Source organism: Symphalangus syndactylus, chromosome 5, assembly GCF_028878055.3.
Source record: "Symphalangus syndactylus isolate Jambi chromosome 5, NHGRI_mSymSyn1-v2.1_pri, whole genome shotgun sequence".
NCBI classification, from domain to species: domain Eukaryota; kingdom Metazoa; phylum Chordata; class Mammalia; order Primates; family Hylobatidae; genus Symphalangus; species Symphalangus syndactylus.
This window is the reverse complement of record NC_072427.2, coordinates 7,568,791-7,592,587: the sequence shown is the minus strand read 5'-3', so window position 1 is coordinate 7,592,587 and position 23,797 is coordinate 7,568,791. Positions and strand designations below refer to the sequence as shown.

Sequence of the window (23,797 nt, the reverse complement as noted above, 5' to 3'; positions counted from 1 at the left end):
ATGGAGTCTCACTCTGTCACCCAGGCTAGAGTGCAGTGGCATGATCTTGGCTGACTGTAACCTCCACCTCCTCGGTTCAAGCGATTCTCATATCTCAGCCTCCCGAGTAGCTGAGATTACAGACACCCGCCACCACGCCCAGCTAATTTTTGGATTTTTAGTAGAGATGGGATTTCATCATGTTGGCCAGGCTGGTCTCAAACTCCTGACCTCAAATGATCCACCTACCTCAGCCGCCCAAAGTGCTGGGATTACAGGCGTGAGCCACCATGCTGATTATTTTTCAGGGAAGAGCCAGTGTGCTCCAGCCCTGTGAGCTGTACCCTCCTGCTCCCACAGAAGGGAAGCACAGGCCCGTGGGGTGGAGGGGGCTCTGCCCTAAGCACAGCCCCTGTGGGCCACGGGTTTCCTGTCGCTTAAACTCGGCCGCCTTGTTTCTCCCACCCCAACATGAAAAAGATGGAGTGAGCCTGCATCCCTGAGTTGTTACTGCTTTTTAAATTGAGAACAATATAATTACAGCCTTGTACTGGTTATAAAAATTTAAGATGTCATATCAGAGATACAGCAGTGCCTTTCTCATCTAACCCTGTGTAGAATACGGCTGCTGAGAATGGTGTGGCTCTCTTTGGCTGGATAGGGTTATAAAAGTAAATTGTCTTTTCACCTTTGGCTTTCAGTAAGGGAAGGGTATTAGAAAAAAAAGTAATTTGTATGATGAAGGGTGATTTGTGCGTGTGCACACAGACACACTTACGAGGAGGCAAATGAGAACCAATGTGTGTTTGGCTTTGGCTTGTTTTGCTGGTGTCTGGATTTACCTGGCGACACTTGTTGCCCTGGGGGATCTTAGAGGGAAGCATGCTGACTGACCAGTAGGCTTACGACCAGCACCGCCCCCCGCCCCCTGCCCGCTCTGTCCCTGCAAAGCCCATGCCTTGTTCCCTGTTCAGATCATAGTAAAATCGGATGGATCAGAGTATTTCAGAGTGCTTTTCTCCTTAGAGTCAGCCAGTCTGACCTGTCAGATCATAATATATAGTAGCCATTTATTTTCTTTTGAAAGCAAAATCATGGTTTCCTCTCTAAGTAACACTTCAGCAGGAGCTGTGACATTTCCCGATCTCAGTTGCGCACATTTTGTCCTAAAAGACTTCTTAGCTCTTTTACTGTGTTCAGTCCCTCTGCTTCACCTCTTGAGTGTGTAGTGGGATTCAGGCACATAAGAGGGCGAAAGGACAACTCGTCAGAGAGCTCTGGGTCTCCTCAGGGTAGGCAGGCATCAGTCTTCCCCTTGTCCTTACCATAGTTTGAATTTGGTGCAAGGAATAAGAGAGGGACTTGGCACAGCTTCCCCGCCATACCCGCCAGCCAGGCCTACTTCCCATAGAGCACATGAGGCTTGGCCAAGTGAGATCTTCTTGTCAGTGCTTAATCCAGCCTCCCATTGTTTGTCAGCCCTAGCTGGAGGCCTCACAGGAGTTCTTGTGTCCTTCCAGTGTGATACCAAGTTTAGACCAAGAAAAGTTCCCTTCTGTGGCACACCTGTAGTCTCTTACCTGTCTTTGGTGGTTGTACAGGAACAGGCAGATAGCCACAACTGCAGAACAAGTGTCATCGTCTCTCTACGAAGTTTCAGGGCAGCCTAAAGGCTCACCTTCACCTTACGAGGCCCCGTTTCATAGCCAGGATCTTAGGGATGGAGAAGAAAGATAAGTTCACGTCGTTCACTGAAGTCGCCCCTTGTTTTCAGGTTAGGAAACCAGGTTCATGTCCAAGTCCCTGGGCAAGTAGCCAGCGTAACTGATTGACCTAAAACAACGGATGGAACCCTTGGAGCTCTGCATAGTGAAATGTATGATTTCTTAGTGGAAAACGAGACAGCCACTTAGGAAGCCCAGAAGGGAGCTTAGCATACACAACCAGCTTTGGGGAAGGGGGAAGCAGTGCCGAGCAAGACAGGTGCTTTTCAGAGACACGTGAATCTCTGTCACTCACGGATGTACTCTGTGCCCCAGGTGAAAGTGACGTCCTGCATTTCACCTCCACCACCACGTGGAAGAATCGCATCATCATAACCTGGCACCGGTACCGGCCCCCTGACTACAGGGATCTCATCAGCTTCACCGTTTACTACAAGGAAGCGTGAGTTTCTGCTTTGGGTAATGCCATTCTGTTGACAGGGCTACGAATGGGAGAGGCCGGTTTTTTGATCCTTGAATGGGTTGGCTGAATACAGGAGGTCAGCAGAGTCCCCAGGGAGAGCCACGCCAAGCATCCCTACTTCATCCTCATGCACCCTGTCGGGCTGTCCCTGTGATGTCAGTCACAGCCGGTGACAGCCACGAATGGGAAAGTCTTAGCTTGAGGCCTGTCATTCTTTAGTGAGTGATTAGAGATGTTTGAATAAAATAAACCCAAAGTGGGGAAAGCTTGTTTTTTCCAGAATTAGGTCAGTCCAGACTCATAAACGATGATGGGGGACTTGACTGAAATACCATTTCAGCCTCCTTACCCACTAGGCCTACTCCAGGAACACCCTGCAGGCACATGGCTCTCTTGTGTCATCTTGTTCCTTTCTGTCTCTGTGTGTGCCTCTCCCAAGCTGTGGCCCTCTGCTCTAGGTCATGAGCCTTCCAAACAAGCGAAGAAAAGTGGAGAGAGAACAACCTTTATGTCTTGAGCCTTTTGTGACTTCTCCCAGACTCTGTTGGGAGCTTTTCTTGTGCGATCACATGACATTCACCCATCTAAGCGGCCAAGGCTTATTCCTCCCGACTGCAGCCCTCTTTGGTCTCCCTCTTCCTTCCTTTGCCTCCTGTGTCCAGGTGGCTACCCCAGTCTACTTAGCCATCCCCCTTACCCAGGTCCCATCTTAATCCCATAGTTCTCTTTCCCAGATGTGTGGCTTCCAAAGAGCAGGAACCAGAGGCACCTTATGACAGCATCTTGTACTCTTTCCTCCTGCCAGAGCTGGGGTCCTATGAATGAGAAATTGGGTACTTAGGATTACTAGGCTTTCAGAGTTTGTACATAGGGGAGCCCCTCATGATCTTCCATCCCATGACAGCAGACAGTGTTCTGTTAATGTTTGTTTCAGAAGCCAGCGGCCAGCAGCTGTCCAGCCCTTTTAGCTGATAAATGTAAAATGTCTACCCAACCATGCATCTGTGCAAAGTACTGTATTCTCTTTGGTAGTCGCACCAGTGCTTTGGCAATGTCAGCTGGTAGTTTCACTAAGGACTTGATGCTAGTTTCTAAGGCAATCTGGAAACTAAATATTTGAATATTATAAGATGCTTAAGTATCAGAATTGTTTATGAGCAATTTGAATTTTAGAAGCTACTTCTGTTTGTCTGTAGGAAAGTCATTTTTCTCCAACAGTTACCTTCTTTCAATATCTGATATTTGCATTAACTGACTATGCTTGTTTTTTTCTTAATGATGAAAAAATGCTGCAATCAGAAGAGAGAAAAATAGTATTTGCGTATGTTCTTAAGGAGCAGTAACTATTGAATCCCAGTAACTGTTGAACTGGCTCTTCCTGAGGCAGAGCATTCAATTCTATAGTGCCCGACTGGGGAAGTCCAGAGTCCAGGCACTTCATTTTCTTCTTCTATAAAAGTCTAATTGATTATTTGTTTATTTATACCTCCCATTATAGAAAGTGTGACATGCTGGACCTCTGGGGAAGATTTTTGAGGGTTTAGATGTCAGAGCCCCGAACTTTCTCTGAACTTAATTGTCTTTCAGACCCTTTAAGAATGTCACGGAGTATGATGGGCAGGACGCCTGCGGCTCCAACAGCTGGAACATGGTGGACGTGGACCTCCCGCCCAACAAGGACGTGGAGCCCGGCATCTTACTGCATGGGCTGAAGCCCTGGACTCAGTACGCCGTTTATGTCAAGGCTGTGACCCTCACCATGGTGGAGAACGACCATATCCGTGGGGCCAAGAGTGAGATCTTGTACATTCGCACCAATGCTTCAGGTATCCATGCCTAGACAAGCCCCCAGCATCCACACTTCATAAGCTCACTGGCCTTGCTTGTACAAGGTGTCATTGTAGGATTAGCAGTGAGCTATGCCTGTTGTCTTTCTTGTCAATAGGTAATACTGTGTCATATTCATTTCTCCACTGCTAGCACTAATTAGGCTCTTCCGTGCCAATTTCTGGCCTCGGTGCTATCTTCCGTCATCTCCTGCTTTGTGCCTATGAGCCCAGGTCCTCCAGGGTGCTGGGCTGGTTTCATTGGAAGGCCCAGCCTGGAAACAGCCATCTTCGGCTGCCCTTCTTTCTTGTTTATTTTGATGTTCAATCCTCCAGGAACTGAAACCGTGCTGATCTGTGTTCCACTTAATTCATGTGGCTCACTGGTTTTCCATCTTCATTCTGGAGCCTGTAGAGTTCCAAAGAGGTCAACAAAAGTTGAAAGACTGCAGATGTAGTATGTTGTGGATATCCAAAGTATTCACTGATGATGATGTTCCTCCTTCCTTTATCTTTCTCAACTCCAGATCTGGAAACAGTAAAAGCCAACATTAATAGTGTCTAAGTATATAAAAACTAGTTTAGAAGTAGGAAAATCCACTTCAGTTTTAAAGACACTGATTGTTTTAGTCCCTTGGAGCTTCTGTCACAAACAGCATAGCCTGGGTGGCATAAGCAATAGAAAGGTATTTCTCACAGTTCCAGAAGCCACAGAGTGCAAGATCAAGGCGCTGGCAGATTTGGTGTCTGGTGAGGGCCCACTCCCTGGCTCATAGATGGCTGTCTTTTCATTGTGTCCTTGCATGGTGGCAGGAATGCGGGAGCACTCTGCAGGGCCTGTCGTAGAAGGGCCCGGATTCCATTCATGAGGGCTTCACCCCCATGACCCAATCACCTCCCAAAGGTCACGCCTCCTAATTCCATCACCTTAGGGGTTAGGATTTCGACATGTGAATTTTGGTGGGGAACACAGACATTCAGTCTGTAGCACTGATAAACATTCTTTGATAATAGCCATTATTTTAGTGGGTAAGGTGTTTTTAAATACCCATAAGCGAGCACAAAATGAGTTTAAATGGCAGAGAGGAGGGTGAGAAGAAAATGCTGGTGGGGAAAACCTTTTGCTGTGCACGCCTGCTTCTTCCTCCCCTCCTACCCCATTTCCATGACCCTGTAAGTGGCCACAGTCATGTCACTGGGTAAAGTGCTTATTAAAACAAAATTGGCACAGGCTTCTGATCCTGGGTGTGGGTTGGTGTAGCAGAGGTTCAATGCAACAGAATAAGTTCTTCATCCTAAAATTTGGAAGTAACCCCTGCCCAGCAATTCACTGTAGCATTTGGGAAACATAGGAATATCTGCTTATTGTGACAGATTCTCAAGAAACCTGTTTCCTTTCTGCAAAGATGGAAACCAGGCACTGTACAAATGAGTCAGTTCACTATGTTTTGTCCTCTGTCCTTTCATGCAGCAGACACAGACAAGAACTTGGTCGTCTGCCTCTGCTGTTTTGTGACACCTGTCATAAGAATGTATCTAGGAATGAGCTGTTTGTTTTTGAAGTACTTATTTTTGGAAACCCTAAAGTGGCTGCGCATCAAGTGGTTATGTTTTCTCTGAAAACGCTAGTTATTAGTCATAACCTTTTTCCAAAGTATCATCCCTTAAAGATGTTCAGAGCCTTGTGTGTATTGTATAACCTGGAGCACCCTCAAGCTGTCCGCCCTTTTCAAGTTTTAAAAATGGCTTAGGCAAACATGTTGCTTAAGTGATACCCAGTGAAGGTGTCTCCTGCGCTTTGGAAAAACCGTCAACATTGATGCTTTTTTGTGACCCAATAAGGACAAGATTTCAGTGGTTCTGGGATGCATTTGATCTTCATGCACACTTCAGCTCTGGGTTTGGGTTCAGGGGTCAGCATAAGTAAAGCTTGATCAGATAACTATGCTTTGCCTATAATCGGCATTCATTCTGCTGGTAAGAAGAGTCCTTTGCTCGAAATGAGGCTTCCATGCATTTGAAGTTCTAAACTGCTTTTCAGAGTCATGCCTCAATCATTGTACTGAAGGATGCCTGTGGAAATGGTGGACTTCCGTGTTCTTTGCATTGCCTCTCCCCCATCCCTCTTACACACAGCTGTGACACAGGCACGCACACTCCTTCACACACACAGACTCTCCAGCCCCCTTTCCACTTCCTCTTTCCATTTGGCTTCATGACGTTTTTATCAGAGATTCAAAATCTCAGATGAAATCCAAGTCAGCCTATTTTACCAGTTGTCGAAATTGCCGGAGTTCAGCACTGTGGAGAATGGCAGTTGTAACAAATGAGAAATACCAGGTGTTTGAATTAGCTGTAGATTTTCATATTGTCTCTTCTAACCCTGCTTGTGCCCCCGCAGCCTTTTTCCATTTACAACTCAGTAATGTTTGTTTTCACAGAGATTACCTGAGGAAATAGATTATAAAGGGAAATGTTGGCATTTAAAGTAGTAGTATTTCAAAATACGGTTCACTTTTCACTTTGTATTTCATTGTTCATTGTTATTTTCTTATCCAGGTCAAACTTGCAGTTTCCTGTTGGCTTGCACAGAGCGTCTGATAGCCTGAATCTGAAGTTCATTTCATTTTCCTGAATGTTCTTTGTTCCCCTTTCCAGTTCCTTCCATTCCCTTGGACGTTCTTTCAGCATCGAACTCCTCTTCTCAGTTAATCGTGAAGTGGAACCCTCCCTCTCTGCCCAACGGCAACCTGAGTTACTACATTGTGCGCTGGCAGCGGCAGCCTCAGGACGGCTACCTTTACCGGCACAATTACTGCTCCAAAGGTAAGGGTGCAGCAGCGGCCTGGACGGAGGGTGTGACCGTTCATTCCTGTGGTTTTAATGTACCTGAGCCCTAATATTACACATATCAGATAACAGTGTAGTTCTCCATTGGAAACCAGCTATCTTCTTTTTTTTTGAGACAGAGTCTCACTCGGTTGCCCAGGCTGGAGTGCAGTGGCGCGATCATGGTTCACTGCAATTTCTGCCTCCCAGGTTCAAGCATTTCTCATTCCTCAGCCTTCCGAGTAGCTGGGATTACAGGCATGCACCACCATGCCCGGCTACTTTCTGTATTTTTAGTAGAGACAGGGTTTCACCATGTTGCCCAGGCTGGTCTGAAACTCCTGACCTCAGGTGATTTGCCTGCCTCGGCCTCCGAAAGTGCTGGGATTATAGCCTTGAGCCACCACATCTGGCCGAGACCAGCTATCTTCTTGATTAAAGGTACTGAGAGCTATTATTTTTCCTCACAAGCATGTATAATGGCTTTCATTCCCACTCTTGTTTTGGCTTTTCTTTTCCGAGAAGACAAAATCCCCATCAGGAAGTATGCCGATGGCACCATCGACATTGAGGAGGTCACAGAGAACCCCAAGACTGAGGTGTGTGGTGGAGAGAAAGGACCTTGCTGCGCCTGCCCCAAAACTGAAGCCGAGAAGCAGGCCGAGAAGGAGGAGGCTGAGTACCGCAAAGTCTTTGAGAATTTCCTGCACAACTCCATCTTCGTGCCCAGGTACCCAGCTCATGTGAAATTTCAGTTGGCAAAACCCACTGCTCAGGCAGGCTCTGTTGCCTTTCTCCCCACCAGGTAGTGTGTAAGTCAGCAGCTGGGGGGTACGAGACAAGTAGCCATTGAGACGGAACCGAAAAAGATGACAGGTTCGGTGAAGTGAGTCCCTGCGGAAGCCAGTCAGCCCTGAAGGGAGCAGGGACCAGGGCTTGGGTTGCTGGGGCCGCCGGTGTGACAGGTACTGCTGTCTCAGCTGCAATCCGCCACAGAGAGCAGGTGGGCATCCTGTGGTAGAGGCAGGGAGGGGAGACTCAAAGAGTACTGACATCTGCTGTCTGGCGAGAGGAAAGGCCAGGAGTTGGGTCCATCTCTGCCCTTCCCAATTCTCTCTGCTGCTTCTCTCAGCCTGACAGAGAAGGAGTGAAGCAAGGGGGAAAAGGATCAGAGTCTGTGTTGGAAGGGGCCTGACTTCAAAACATAGCCAGGTGCCACAGGCATCCTTTACAAGTAAGTTTGGGAAGCAGTGTAGGGAGACAGCCTGCAGTGGCTGTTTATTGCGTGGTTACTCTGCCTGTCAAAGCAACACAGCCCCTGCCCCAGGGACTCTGCTCCTCTGCTCCTCTGCTGTGGTCTTGGTTTCTGGAGAGTGGGGACAAAAGCAGAAGAAAATAAATGTTCATAGCAGGACTGTTCATAGTAGCCAAATCCGGAAACAACCCAGTGTACATCAACAGGTGAGTGGCTCAATAAAATGAGCTCGAACCATACAGTGGAATATTATTCAGCCATAAAAGGAGGAAATTTTGATCCATGTCACAACACAGATGAACCTTGAAGACACCATGCCAAGTGAAGCAAGGCCAGACACAAAAGGACAAATAGTGTATGATTTTATGTTGTGTGAAATACATGGAATGGGCAAATGTGTGGTGACAGAAAGTAGATTTGAGTTTACCAGGGGTTGGGGATAGAGTGTGGAGGGGAATGGGAATTATTCTATAATCGATAGATTTTCTATTTGGAGTGATGAAAATTTTTGGAAATAGATAATGATGATAGCTGTGCCATTCTGTGAATGCAATTAATGCCACTAAATTGTACCCTTAAAATGATTAAAATGGCAACTTTTTATCTTACATAAATTTTATTTTGTTTTAACATTTTATTTTAACACAATAAAAATGTTAAACAATTTTTTTTTCCTTTCAAAAAAGGATTAGCCCAGTAGTGTGTGGGAAAGGAGATGGAAGCACGGTGGTGTTCCCTGGCCCCCTCTTCCTGTAAGATGATAGTGCAGATTTTGGAAACGACCTTATGCCTGAAAACTAGGCCAAGGGGTTGGATTTAAATCAGCATGGTACCCATGAGCTGCCCACCCGCAGTCCCCACAGCGCCCCCGCTGCCAGCACCCCACCCAGCACGTTCCCTTCCCTCACTGCCCCTGACCCTGAGAGGAGCCTGTAGTGGCTATTTATTCCGCAGTGACTCTGCTCTTAGAGGCTTTCTTAGGCTGTAACAACAAATGGTTTCTAAAGTGATTTTTTTTTTCTGCAAAGTGACCTTTTTGATATTTGCAAAATGGTTGAAATGGCTATCTCACTTCGAGAAATCAGTAAAGTGGGGAAATAAAGACTGGTTAGAACTGGAGGCACTATTTCCTTTTGAGAGTGAGCCTCTTCATTGCTTGGTGGCTTTCTTCCCCTCCCCTCCTCTCTTGAAGTTAAAACCACCAGAGCAGCCAGGTGCGGTGGCTCACGCCTGTAATCCCAGCACTTTGGGAGGCTGAGGTGGGCAGATCACAAGGTCAGGCGTTTGAGACCAGCCTGGCAACATGGTGAAACCCTGTCCCTACTAAAGATACAAAAAATTAGCCAAGCATGGTGACGCACACCTGTAATCCCAGCTACTTGGGAAGCTGAGGCAGGATAATCGCTTGAACCCGGGAGGTGGAGGTTGCAGTGAGCTGAGATCGCACCATTGCAGTCCGGCCTGGGCAACAGGGCAAGACTCCATCTCAAGAGAAAAAAAACACCAGAGCTGCGAGAAGGGCCTGCCAGTCCCTCATGGCCTCTCCCAGCCTGCCCCGCGGGGGGAGTCTTCTGCCTGCTGGTAGGTGGCAGGGCCTTGAGTGTAAACCTTGAAGTTCAGTGCCCAAGGCCATTTTCTTATCCAGGATATCTTTGTATCACTGGTAGTTCCTAGAAAGCAGAAAGTTTGAGGACTAGAAAGATTGCAGAGAGGTTTGGAAACTAGAACTCAATGAGGTTTGGTGAATTCTCCAACATCCTAATTAATTAAGAATCGGTTTGGGACCTGGTCCTCATTCCCACACACTGACTCTCTTTTCCCCCTCTTCTCCCCCTCTTCTCCATTGCGTTGCTTCTCGTGGTCCCTTCCACCTAGACCAGCAGAGGCTCCGCTTGTGGCAGCTCCTGCTGCCCGCCACACGGAAGGATGGATTTAGAGTGTCCCAAAGCAGGCTGGGCGGGAAGTTCGTTTTTCTCTATCATGGGCCCTTGTTTTACGTTGCTGTCTTGTTCCACTAATCAGCAGGAGGTTCGGGTTGTGAGTCAAGGTTTTGGAAAGATTTTGCTGAAAGACCCGTTGCTTTCAGTTGTAGTTACAAGGCAAGACCTGTTTTTTTCTCATCAGATGTGTAGCACAAGATTAAGTGATGTGAAGGCAGAGCTGTGATTGACACTATGTTATTAATGCACAGCATCGGTGGTGTTGGGTTCAAAACAAGTTTCCTCTGTTCCACTTGCGAAGTGTGTTTATCTGTCCCCCGAGTCCTTCCTTCATCTCTCCTAAGACAAGTCCAACTTGTGATTCTCTCTTTTCGTGGGTGTATATAAAGACAATATTTTGTCCGTGGTGAGGGGCCGTAATTTTTAAGAAGTTAATGTTTGTTTTTTGCCTCCTACTGAGTTCTGGCGGAGTTCAGGTGAAGGAGTGTCCAGCTGAGAGAATGACTGAGTCACAAAGGCTGGCTTTCTGTTTTACAAGTGAATTGTCCGAAAATGGATTTGATTTCTTTCAATTCATTCTGAGAACAATTTATTTGTGATAAAACCAGTTAAGTAAGATTTAGTTCCTTGTAAATTGTCCAGAATATCCTGTATGTTTTGAAGTAGAGTGGAAGCTAGAGTTTGTAAAACTTACTAGTTTCTGAAGTCAATATTTGCAGCAAATGCCTTTCTTTGACTACTGTCTTTATTTTGTAAATCACATAGTTTGGTTTAACTAGCTAAAGTGTTGACAGATGTTGGAAAGTAAAAGGTTTTCCAATAGGGCTAGGTTGTATCATGGGGTGGAGTGGGGAAAGTTGGCAGTAATGTTTGCTGTTGGGCACACGATTTGGAAATGTGGTTGTTTACCAAAAAATGATGTATGGGCCATTGTGCTTCCCCTGTTCCTGCCTTCCAGATAATGTTCTGTGTCACCTCCCTCCCCTTGTCACTGCCTTGATGTCATCCGCATTGAGAGCTGTGCAGTCCCTAAAAGTGTGATGTTGATAAACAAGTAAAGTACTGAGTATACTTCATGATGTAATCCCAGTTAAATAGGGGTGGGCTGGGCTGGGAGAGGGGTTTTGACACAGAATTATTTTGCAGTGTGTCAAACCTAAGCAACTTCTGACAGACACAAGTGTATGTTGCGTTGGTTTTGAAGGGAGGGCAGGAAATTTGTTGATGATGTGTTGACAAAGATTTCCCTGACGGTAAATGTGGTTTCTTGTGTTTTTCCCTTCCGGGAAGCTTGGTTAGCCAATTGGTTGGTTTGCAGAGTGTGAGGATTGTGGATGATCAGCCTCATGTCCTTACCCTTCCTCCCCCAGTATTGTGAAAGCAAATGTACACGCCCTGACCTCGTGGTTTTCTGCTTGTTGGAATGAGCATATCTGTGTTGGGCAGTTTATGCCTTTGGTAGGACCCCCGTGTGCTACTACACAAAGAAGGACCATGTTTTCCTCAGGGGAATCTCGGCTGAGAAGACTGGGGAGACTCAGAGGCCCTTTCCCCAAGCCCCCTGCCCTCCCCTTCCAGGTTCTGGCCTAAGGACCAGCTAGAATCCTGCCGAGCGTCAGCCGAACCTGCACATGGCTCCTGGCTGCTCCATTCCCTGCGTGAGCTTGCTTTCCCTCTCTGCTGCTGCTGCTGCGCTGTCCCCTCCATGGCACTGATGAGCTTCCCATGTTCTGGACTTTTCATTTCCCTGGGCAGATGGAATTCATCCCATTTGCTCCCTGCCTTTTGCCTATTCCTAAGACCAGTGACCCCAGCCGAACGCCTCAGCCCTGTTTTCTCACCATTGGTCCGTGGCTGACCTAAGGGTTGCCCTTTCTCCATCTGGGTGCTCCTCTCATATTCTGTTTGTTTTTGTTGGTTCCTGTAAATATTAGGATTCTGTTTTAAGGTTTCTAGGGGGAGCCACAAGGCCCATTTTTTCATATTTGACCAAAGCAGCAATTAGAGGGTCGCACCCTCGTGCCTCATCTGCCCTTTTCGGTGTGAATGTCCTTTTTGTGATGACTTTATGATGCACTCCCTTTTGCTTTTCGGTTGTTCCAGGCCCCATTCAAATCCATGACAAAGACTGCCCTCTCATGGGCAGGACCTTGGTGAGGCCACAGGTGCTCACTGCTGAGTGGGAGGAAGCCTGGGTGGGCTCCAGGGACCCGCAGAGTGTAGCAAGCACAGACGCTTGGGGTTGGGGGTGGGCCTGCAGCAGGAGCCCCCAAGAAGAGCCCTGGGGTCCGTGGAGCTGCTTGCTGCTAGGCTCCAGGCATCTTTATTTCCACAGTCAGAGCAGATCCAAGGAGCCACTACCACAGGCTTTCATATCCCTCTGCCCCAGGTCTCTGGGGCCTCTGCCACACACCTCGCCTCTCCCCTCCTGCCCTAATAAATCTTAGCACAGCTGGTAGGTTTGCCACCTTTAATGCTTAACCATAAGGTCTGTGATCAGATGGCCTGAGTGTTCTGATGACACAGCCAGGACTGCGTGGCCAAGAGTGGCAGAGACACTGTTTGCCTCTAGGTAAGATCGAAGAACCACTCTGAGAGCTGGGGGGTGGGGGTGAGAGTTTCTGTGCCCATTCTGACACTTGCAGAGTAGAGAAAGCCAGACAATGAGGAAGGACAGCCCTGTGTTATTCATGAGTTCTTATCCAAGGGGGCTCAACAGCTCCTTCTATTCACGGTTAAGATTCTTCTGTTACTCTTACTCAAGTCATAGAAAAGACAAAAGAGGTAAAAGTACTTAAAAGCCACATTTCTCTCTTCCTTGCAGACCTGAAAGGAAGCGGAGAGACGTCATGCAAGTGGCCAACAGCACCACGTCCAGCCGCAGCAGGAATACCACGGCCGCCGACGCCTACAACATCACCGACCCGGAGGAGCTGGAGACAGAGTACCCTTTCTTTGAGAGCAGAGTGGATAACAAGGAGAGAACTGTCATTTCCAACCTTCGGCCTTTCACACTGTACCGCATCGATATCCACAGCTGCAACCACGAGGCTGAGAAGCTGGGCTGCAGCGCCTCCAACTTCGTCTTTGCAAGGACTATGCCCGCGGGTACGGTATGGCCCCATTGCCACCTTCCTCACAACCTAGTGGAGAAGACGTGTTTTATGGACACAGGGTCTGACACCCAGGGCCATGACCCTTCGACTCAGGCCTGCCTGCTAAACAACGTGCAGTCATTGGCAGGTGGATGTAGACCAGCTGCCCAGGGAACAGAGCCCACGCTCTCCTAGTGACACCACTCCCAGCTTGGTCTGTCTGTAGAACATGCTGGGAGCAGGGAGCTGTCTGCAGGGCCCACCCTCCACCTGCTACTTGGTGCACATCGTGCACCCCCGCTGTCCTTTGCCCCTCTTGCACACAAATCGGGTTGCCCCCTCCTCAGCTCTCACATATCCAGAGATGTCTCCAGTTAGTTGCCTTGATCCAGAGTAACCATTGCCCCCCAAGATCAACTCCTGGAGTAGCCTCTGGTCTTGCTTATTTAGTCTTTGGCTTTCCCTTGTTGTTAGACACTGCCTGTCACTTGGGCATTCATCTGTCTTTGAAGGTGGGTGCCTTCAAAGACAGAACAAGAACTGCCCTGTTCTTTAGGAGGCCTCAGGTGGTAGAAAGAGCACGGAGGGGACGGGAGTCTGGGGTGTGGGGTCCTCCTGGCACTGAAGTCCGTTGTAGCATGCCTTAAGGCAATCGTCAGGCTCCCTGCCTCAGTTTCCTTAGCCCTCCTAGGAGAGACATAGCCAGCTAACCCCTCAAGTGCGTTTTCCAGCTGTAACTTGCCGTGACCTTTGCTTATCACCACTCTGTTTACTGCTTCAAGAAGCAAAAGCAAGAAAGGAACATCGCAAGGTCAGTCAGCCGCTGGAGGAGTTGATGCCGGCAGGGAGGGCTTGCCCTGCCCTCGGCACCAACCTCCCAGCAGCTTCCTCACAGGCCGGGCTTGGGACCATCCTTCATGCCTGCATAAAAACTGCAGTTGCCGTGTGTAGCTGCGGGCCACGGAGGGTCCCTGTCACAGCCGGCAGGCCCTGTGTCCTGCTTCTGCTTATTCAGCATCTTTTCAGGGCTACTTGTGTTTGATGGCTTCACAAAGCTTTCTTTTTGCAAGTGGTAGGCACAGAATAGAAGAAAGTTACTTAGGTTGCCAAGATTTTCCTGTTGTGCTTGGCAGCAGGCTTTTTTTGTTAAGGGACTGGGGAGAAAGGAGGATCTTGTGGCATCTTGAGACGTGCAAGTTGTGTGGTTGGTGTGATTCCGAACCCTCCGCTGTGTGTGAGCCGCCCACTCAGGGGCAGTGTACGTGGCTGATCTCCATCGTCCTGCCCGCATGGATGGGGGCGTTATTCTCAGGTCAGCCCAGTTGTTGGCCTCCCTCCCTGGGAACCCAAATCCAACTTTGTCCCTTGTTTAAATTGTGCAGAAGGAGCAGATGACATTCCTGGGCCAGTAACCTGGGAGCCAAGGCCTGAAAACTCCATCTTTTTAAAGTGGCCAGAACCTGAGAATCCCAATGGATTGATTCTAATGTATGAAATAAAATACGGATCACAAGTTGAGGTAGGACTGGGGCAGTGGCTCGTGCCTGCATGTACTTCCATCCATTGACAGCATATGCTACCTGACTGCACAGGTTACCTCCTGGTTAGCATAGGACTTAATAAAATATATGCCAAGTTGGTGAGGATTTGGGTCTTTCTACCCACTCTGTACTCTAAGGAGTACTCCATAGTGTGCAAAGAGCTAGGCTGCTTTTTGCCCTCAAGAAACAATTTCATTGTATAAGATAACCTTATAGCATAGGCCAGATCAGTTCTAATAACTTTTAATCCTTCTGGAGTTCTTGGTTACAAAAGTGTTTGGTTAAAGCTTTTAGGTGTGCTTGAAGCTACTTGAAGACGACCTTTTAAGATTTGGTTTCTTCGTCTTTACTGACACTCAGGATCATTGTTAGGTGGGAGGTCAGATCAGGCAGCTGGGTCCCCAGTGTGGTGAGTTTAGTTGGCAGGCCCCAGATTCTCCTGCATTCATGGGAAATTGACATGTATGTTTTATTTCCCCAGGATCAGCGAGAATGTGTGTCCAGACAGGAATACAGGAAGTATGGAGGGGCCAAGCTAAACCGGCTAAACCCGGGGAACTACACAGCCCGGATTCAGGCCACATCTCTCTCTGGGAATGGGTCGTGGACAGATCCTGTGTTCTTCTATGTCCAGGCCAAAAGTAAGGCTTGTGGAGGGAGAAGAAACGTGGTAAAACTGAAAGCAGGGTGGTCCAGGATTAGGACAGCCTGAGTGTTTATGGCTGTCTTATTTTCTGTTAAAATAGAGTTGGCCAGCTTCCAGAAGGGTCATGCTAAGGTGCCGGCACATACCGGCACTGTGTGTGAAAGCTTGGGCAGGGCAGATGCTGAGCTTTGGGCCCCTACCTCATGTGGCAGGAAGGGAGAGGATCTGAGCCTCTCTTTTGAGGTGGTGCAACCACTGGAGAGCCAGAGGAGACCGTTGCTTTCAACCTGGCTTATATTCAAAGACCTTTTTTTTTTTTTTTTTTTTTTAACAAGACATAAAGCATTGAATTGACCATTCCACCTCCTACTTGGTCAGTGAAGCTAGATAGAGCTCACATTCAGGGCTTGAAATCCTAAAGGGTGTAAAGAACTCCAGAGGTCATGTAGTTCAGCCTGCTGTAGGGCAAGAATCTCCATGGTAGCATCGCAGACCCTCCACTGCCCTTTTAAAGCCCCCATATGCATTGGAAATGTGCGATGCTCACCCTTCGGCACAGAGACTGAGGAATGTGAGTTTATGCTCAAGTCATTAACAAGACAGAATTCGTAGGCTGTTCTGTGTGATGACTTCAGATTTTAAAACAAATTATAAGATGTATAAGGACAACAAGGGCCACATACTTGTTTGACCAGCAAAACTTAATATTTTGGTGAAATTATTTCTGTATTGAGTTTCTGTTATTTCTTATTAGAAACCCAGTTTTTAAGATTATTTCATGTTCATGGAATGGGATCAAATTTGGCATAACACATAAAATAGCAATGCAGCCTCGCTTAGTGGTAACACTTTTGGATCTAGTGGGCTGATCTTTCCTGATGTCCACGTTTCTGCTACTCAGATCTGGACATGTTAAAACATGCACTCGGCTGGGTGCGGTGGCTCAGGCCTGTAATCCCAGCACTTTGGGCGGATCATTTGAGGTCAGGAGTTTGAGACTAGCCTGGCCAACATGGTGAAACACTGTCTCTACTAAAAATACAAAAATTAGTTGGGGGTGGTGGTGCATGCCTGTAATCCCAGCTACTTGGGAGGCTGAGGCAGGAGAATCTCTTGAACCCAGGAGGCAGAGGTTCTAGTGAGCCGAGATCATGCCACTCACTGCACTCCAGCCTGGGCGACAGAGCAGGACTCCGTCTCAAAAAAAAAAAAAAAAGAAAAAAAAAAACAAAACAACACACACTCAACAGGTCCAGCAATCTCACTTCTAGTATATTTAAAAAGGCAATGAAATCGGTATGTCAAACGGCTCTCTGCACTCCCATGTTCACTGCAGCAGTATTTGCAATGGCCAAGACATGGAATCCACCTAATGTCCATCACTATATATATGAATGGATAAAGAAAACCTGGTACATATACATTATAGAATACTATTCTACCATAAATTAGAAAAAAAATGTTATTTGTGGCAACCTGGATGAACGTGGAGGACATGAAGTTAAACAAGCCAGACACAGAAAGACAAATACCACACGATCTTTTTGATAATGTGGAATCTAAAAAGTTAAGCCCGTGGAGAGTAGAATGGAGGTTACCAGGGGCTGAGTGTGAGGGAGCAGATTTTGGGAGATGTTAGTCCAAGGATACAAAATTTCAGTTAGATAGGAGGAATACGTTCAATAGATCTATTGTACAACATGATGACAGTAATAATGATGTGTTCTTAAAAATTGCTGAGACAATAGATTTTAAGTGTTCTCACCACGCACAAAAAAAGTGATGTAATGCATATGTTAATTAGCCTAATTCAGCCGTTCTACAATGTATACATATTTCAAAACAATATGTTGTACATGGTAAATATATACAATTTTTGTTTATTAAAATTAATTTAAAAAAACAAAAGAAGATCTCCAGTAGTCACCTGGATATTCTAATCTGTTTGTGATATCTGAAAGTCCTAATACAGACAGCAAAAGCAGGATGGGGGTGAATAGAACTGCAAATATTGAGCCAACATTTTATGTGCCTGGCACTGTTCCTGGGTTCAGGTTTTTAGGGGCAAATGGATGTTTTAGGCAGATAATTTTGTGAGTTAAAATAGTCTGAATTCTCCCATCTAGTCCAGTTAACCTAGTCTCACCAGTTAGTCTGTGCCACCTTTGCAGCGCCTAGAACCTTCATAATATTCCTGCAACCTTGTCCAGAGTAGTGGCTTGCTTGCTTTCTCTTTCTCTCCCCAGCCTCCTTCCCTCCTCTTTTTTCCTCCCCTCCATCTCCTAGAAACAGATCCTAGTTTGGGGGTCTGTGATCTGTGAAACAGCAACCTTGGCTTCTGGGGTTGAGTGAACTCAGCTTGTTTTGGTGACATGCCATGTTCCTGTCTGCCTTTGCTGCTCCATTTTTAACCTTGTAAGTGCCAGGATGCCAGTGGGAAATTGGGAGTCCTTCTTATGGAATTTTTCCAGCAGATGTTATCGCATACTGCAGGGAAATTGGATCTGCGTGCTGGCCTTACTGTTGAGAAATTTTTCCTTATGTCAGACAAGACTCTGTACTGCTACAGTTTAGTCTCATTTCCTCTTATTTAATCCTCAGAGGAGATGGAAGGTTTGGAAGCTTTCAGGCAACTGCCTTCCTTTTAGGAACTCCTTGTGTGCCTGAATACTGTTAAATTACTCCTCAGGCTTCTCTTTTCCAGATGAAATAATCTCAGGTCTTTTGGCCTTTTCTTGTAGCCCAGTATCATACACCAGTTTCCCAGCCATTTAATCATTTTGTTCTTCTCTGAATGTGTTCCAGTTTCTCCATGTCCCTGTTGAAATGTGAAACTCAAAAAGAACACAGTACAGCCTGACCAGTAGTGTAAGTGATATAAACAGCGGGCTTCAGGGGAAGAAAGAAAAATCTGCCAGCTTCCCCTTGGTAATGATCACCTCTGAGTGTTTTCAGGAATTACAAGATGCTGGAGCCTGCATCCATTTTGAGAGATACAATATCAATAAAAATAGGTTTTTTCTTCAATTAAAATACTTTTCATTTTAAAAATTAAAACAGCTTTAGTAGTCTTTAAAGAGTAACCATGATCACAGTTTTTAATGGCAAAATCATCATTGATAGGGGACTTAGGATTAATGTTAACTTGATCCAGTGATTCCAGGCCCATTTCCACACAGACATCTGTGGTTGGATGTCTCAGGTCTCAGATTCACCGTTGTTGCCCTTGAAAGGCCTCTTCTCTCCTTTGCTCCTTTGCTCCTTTGCTCAGTCAGTGGCCTGGTAATCCATTTGTCACCCAAGCCAGGAACCTCACAGCATCCTTCACTCTTCCTTCTCTCCAGCCACCCCCTTTTCATTCCAACCCAAGCCTCAGGGATTCTGTCTCTTAAATGTCTCTGGAATCCAGCCCTCTGTCACCACCAGCACCGCCACAGCTCAGACTCCAGGTCACTCGCCCTGGGGGGATGGTATGAGCTATGATACTGTATGAACCTCATCCTGGGGCCATCACTTACCAAGCCAGATCATCTCTGTGAGTCTGCCTGGTGTAAAGACAAGGATCGATGACTACTTTGTAGGTCTGAACTGGGTAATGCAGAGCATGCCCTGGAGACATGGCATGTCCCCCCAGTTCTCTAAGACATGTCAGTGCCTTCTCTTACTGCCAAGTCCCTCGGTCTGTCCTCAGCACGGCCATTTCCCTGGAACTCGAATCTGATCAGTTCACTGCTGGGCCTGAAAGCTTTCGCTGGCTCCTTTTAATCTGCAGAATGAGGTTGAGGTTGAAACTGCTTAGCTTGGACAGGGTCCCTTGTGAGCTGGCCCTGACTTCTGTCCAGTATCATCATTTTCTAGGAAAGCCATTTCCCCGCAACGCCCAAGGAAAGCATATCATCAAGAAGTTTTCCCCTGGGGAGGTTCCCTTGACTCTCTTCTCTCCTCTCCCTTCCTCGCTGAATCCTTGCCATATGTGAAGTCCACTTTTCTAGTTATCATGCTACCTGTTGACACTAGTTTCCCATGTCCCACAGAATGTACAGGGTGTGGGTCCATGTCCCTGGTGCCCAGCCTAGCGTCTGCCATACAAGTGCTGGTTCTGATGATTAGTGGCCTCTGTGGTCTTAGACTTGTCACAGGACTCAAATGTTTGCAGCAGCATTGGAAAGGGGTGTCATCCAGTGTGTGCATGTGTGTGTGTGTTTATTTTAAATTGTCTATGGAACTATCTCAAAGATTAAGGCCAGCAGGACTTGACCTATACATAGATGTCGACTATACATAGATGTAAGAATTTCTGTTCATTTTATGAAAATGAATAGAAATTTTCATTCTATTTATTAGAAATAGAATACTTGCTGCTGCAAGCGTTTGAGTCCTTTTACAGATGTGAGATCACGAAGACCGCTTACCATCAGAACCAACACTTGTATGGCAGATGCTAGGCTGGGTACCAGGGACATGGACCAAACCCTGGAACATTCTGTGGGATGTGGGAAATTAGTGTCAAATGTATGCATTTTCACTAACAGGCATTAAACTGCATACAAAGATTATTTTTCTTCAGTCTGTCATTGAAACTATTATACCAGAATATACTGTACTTTAGAAAATGAGTATATGCCTCAGTCTGCACATATTTACTCTTTTTTCAAATAATTGTTTGTTTGCCGTGTTCTATTTCTGACACCATTTACCTTCAGGAATTCTTACTGTATGATGGGGAATAAATGAATATACAGGTTTTTTTTCATACTTTTGACTGAATGTAAAAAAAATGAAATGAGCAGATTGTTCACCTGGTGATATTTTATCATTTCCTCCTCTTTGCTGTAGCAGGATATGAAAACTTCATCCATCTGATCATCGCTCTGCCCGTCGCTGTCCTGTTGATCGTGGGAGGGTTGGTGATTATGCTGTACGTCTTCCATAGAAAGAGGTCAGTGATGTGCAAAGTTATGACTCTGTGGCTAAGTGGTTTGATGATTTGAATGTGAGTGAAGGTAATATTTTTGAAGATTTCAAGGAAATATTTTATGGACTGGAAAACCTGATTTTCCCATCAAGTGTTCTTCCAGGAAAAGAGAACCTTTTCTAATGATTTTAACAATAGCCAAAATAATTTTTTGATAGTACAGACCTTCCCCTGGCTGGCTTTTCTGGTACACAGATACTGCTGCTGGTACATACTTTTCCAAACGTAATGCACTAGCCTTCCCAATCAAATAAGCCTTTTTATTTCCAATGAAGTAAAGAAACAGATGTTTCTTAAAAAGCTCTAATCTCAGGCTACTGAGGAAGCCAGAAGATGTGTTAGCAAATGTCTGCTGGCCCACCCAGGCCTGAATTGAGAATGTAGACAAGAGCTGCTGTAAACACTAAGCTCTCCCCATTCTCTTCTCCTGATACCGTGTGAGACAGAATAAATGAAACTGTTGTAGCGAAGATGAAAGTATATACAGAAATGTATGGAGGTGGGGTTTTGTTAACGTAAATTTAATCTTTTTGACAGAAATAACAGCAGGCTGGGGAATGGAGTGCTGTATGCCTCTGTGAACCCGGAGTACTTCAGCGCTGCGGATGGTAAGAGTCCAGGCCACCAGCACTGCCGGCGTGCAGGGGAGGTAGATCGGGAGCTTTCAGGAGGGTTGCTAATTGGGGAAAGGAAGGAGGTTTGCATTATTTTGAGCTACCTTTGGCCTTGGATCTGTCTTCATTAATATTTCTTTCTTTCTTTTTTTTTTTAATCAAAGTTTTTAGCAGTTCAGTGAATATGTCAAAACTCGTGGGACTGTGTGGGGTGCCCCAAGGAAACACAGGCTTTAGAGATGAATGCGGCCAGCACAGTAATCAATTTACTTAATTGCTTGAGATGTTATGCTAGAATGAAAACAGATTTTTAATTGTTAACATCTAGTCAGAGGATATGCTGCAGCTGACAAAACAGTCCTTTTAAACTAGTTTCAGCTTGAGTATCATCTCATTATAATTGTCTTTGATGAATTACAGCTCTGCTTTTTTTATCATGGAATTTTTCTGTCATTCCCTTCCGACCAGGGTCATACGCTCGTGGCTCATTCACATTCCCTTTGGTGATAACTAATGAGGGCCATTCAGTTAAGCGGCTGGGAAGGTCTGACGTGGAAGTTGGGTGATCCTTAATGGTTATTTCCTTTTTTGCTCTTTTCTTTCTAGTATTTTTATATCCAGACCTTTTGAGTGAGTTGGATTAGGGTGAGGGGTTGGTCACTGAGTCCAGTGATACTAGGACCCTTAACTGGCACTTTGCTAGGGGCTTTTACAGACACCGTCCAATTTGTTTCTTAAACCCCTGCAAGGTGAGTTTTCTTAATGCCCATCTTCAGGTGAGGAAATGAGCTCGGGGAAAAAACCTGTGCAGGCTCACATAGCTAGACAGTTGAGAAGTCAGGAGGAGAATGGAATCACTGTGGAAGGAGCTGTGAGGTCCCCCGGGCGGGCAAGGAAATAGCCTGCAGGAGGGGCTGGACCAGATTCATCAGATGAGTAAATCAGTGCATGACGTTGAGTGAGTACATTTAGAAAAAGTGCTGTCTTCTTGCCTCGGGAGAAGTGAAAGTAGATGCGGGAGAAGTGAAATAAAGAGACCTGATTATTCTAATTGTTGTGATCAAATGAGAAAGCATAAGAAAATGCTTTGATAATGGGAAAACACCGTTATACTATGTAGGGTTTTACTATGGTTTCTTTAATAATTTCTAATTCAGTTTATAATAAAGTCAATCAAAAGCAGCCTCCTCTGAATGGGAATCAGGTGCAGAATAATGACATTATTTCTGTCTACATAAAGGTCTCACAAAGTTGTTTTTTTAATAGTAATATATACATACATCTGTATGTGTGTGTATATAAGGCAGAGAGAATATTCTGGACAGATGCACACCACACTTATAAGAGTTGTTACTTGTGGAGAAGATCTTTCCCTTTTGAACAACAACAAAAAAAAGCCAGATGTGCTCGCATGCACCTGTAGTCCCAGCTACTCGGGAGACTGAGGTGAGAGGATTACCTGAGCCCAAGAGCTGCAGTGAGCTAGAATCCCACCACTGCACTACAGCCTATAGAGCGAGACTGGCTCTTAAAATCCAGCAAGAAGATAGATACGCATTGTTTGTATGAATAATAGCTTCTAAAAAGAAAACCAGTAAGGAAGGGAGTCATCCCAGATAATGGAATTGATAGGAACAAGGCAAGACCACTTTCCCCCTCTGTGAGGGTGGACAGTGACTCTACCAGAGAAGCTATTCTGCTTTGAAATGCAGCACTAGAGGTTGGTGTGCGTAGCTTTTGACTGTGAAGTGTCCAGGAAGAGAAAGCATCAATACAACAAATTCAGATTCTCATGGCTGTCATGGTGACTTGAATTCACATTTTGTGTCCTTCTAGAATGCTTTCGTGATACGTCTTGGTACTTCATTATAACAAAAACAAACTTACTGCCACCCAGGCCGACAGGTGGGAACAGTGTCACCTTATTTGAACTTAATTTATTCGGCCTTTGACAAGCACCATATAGCCAGTTTCCTCAAGGGGCAACAGAATGACATTGCAGTTCAAAAGTGCTTTAAAAACTTCTTTTTCCCAAAGCTATAATCTGCATGTCACCATTCTCCAGAGTACACTGAAAATCCCCTACAGGAAAGTGCTGATAACATTGTGCACAGAAACCACTCCTGGCTGGTAGTGCTGGGGACAGCTGCTTAAAGTCAGAGCTGTTGGGTTGAATTTAGAGAAAAGGATTGAGGGTATTGACTTCAGGGACATCCCAGGGAATGAATGTGATTGGTTTTAACTCCATGTTTTATGGCAGTCTAAATAGTTAATTCTGACTAAAAGCAAGCCTAGATTCTCAGAGATAAATGGCTGGAGACAGTGAACTCTTTATACTTTCTTTTTTTTTTTTTTTTTGAGACGGAGTCTTGCTCTGTCTCCCAGGCGGGAGTGCAGTGGCGCGATCTCAGCTCACTGCAAGCTCCGCCTCCCGGGTTCATGCCATTCTCCTGCCTCAGCCTCCCGAGTAGCTGGGACTACAGGCGCCCGCCAACACGTCCGGCTAATTTTGTGTGTGTGTGTGTGTTTTTAGTAGAGATGGGGTTTCACTGTGTTAGCCAGGATGGTCTCGATCTCCTGACCTCGTGATCCGCCCGCCTCAGCCTCCCAAAGTGCTGGGATTACAGGCTTGAGCCACCGCGCCCGGCCGAACTCTTTATACTTTCTGAGGGGCATGGTGAAGAGGCTTATCTCCTGGGTTGTCTTGCATACTTACTCTCCTCTGACAAGCACCCGCCTCTTCTTCAGGGGTGCAAGCCACGTATGCCAGCTGGAGGGCAGAGTTCCATTCGTGAAACCCTTGAAACATATGGACTGAAATACAAAAATGTATAGGAAAGAAAACTGAAGATGATTAATGAAGTTCATATTGGACACCCCTCAGAGGCCTACAGTGATGGTGCCCCTCCT

General features: G+C 46.1%; 1 protein-coding gene across 4 annotated transcripts in view; it reads left to right on the top strand.

Annotated features, from left to right (window-relative positions):
* Positions 1-23,797, top strand: part of IGF1R (insulin like growth factor 1 receptor) — a 317,640-nt gene that overhangs the window by 261,723 nt on the left and 32,120 nt on the right. For 3 of the 4 annotated variants that reach the window (XM_055277092.2, XM_055277091.2, XM_063640064.1), the window contains exons 7-15: positions 2,019-2,145; positions 3,754-3,992; positions 6,651-6,818; positions 7,347-7,551; positions 12,841-13,124; positions 14,494-14,630; positions 15,134-15,293; positions 20,135-20,237; positions 20,811-20,881. In XM_055277092.2, the coding sequence (XP_055133067.1) occupies positions 2,019-2,145; positions 3,754-3,992; positions 6,651-6,818; positions 7,347-7,551; positions 12,841-13,124; positions 14,494-14,630; positions 15,134-15,293; positions 20,135-20,237; positions 20,811-20,881 (1,494 nt within the window). The remainder of the gene's footprint in view (positions 1-2,018; positions 2,146-3,753; positions 3,993-6,650; positions 6,819-7,346; positions 7,552-12,840; positions 13,125-14,493; positions 14,631-15,133; positions 15,294-20,134; positions 20,238-20,810; positions 20,882-23,797) is intronic. The other variant, XM_055277093.2, reaches the window with a different exon arrangement.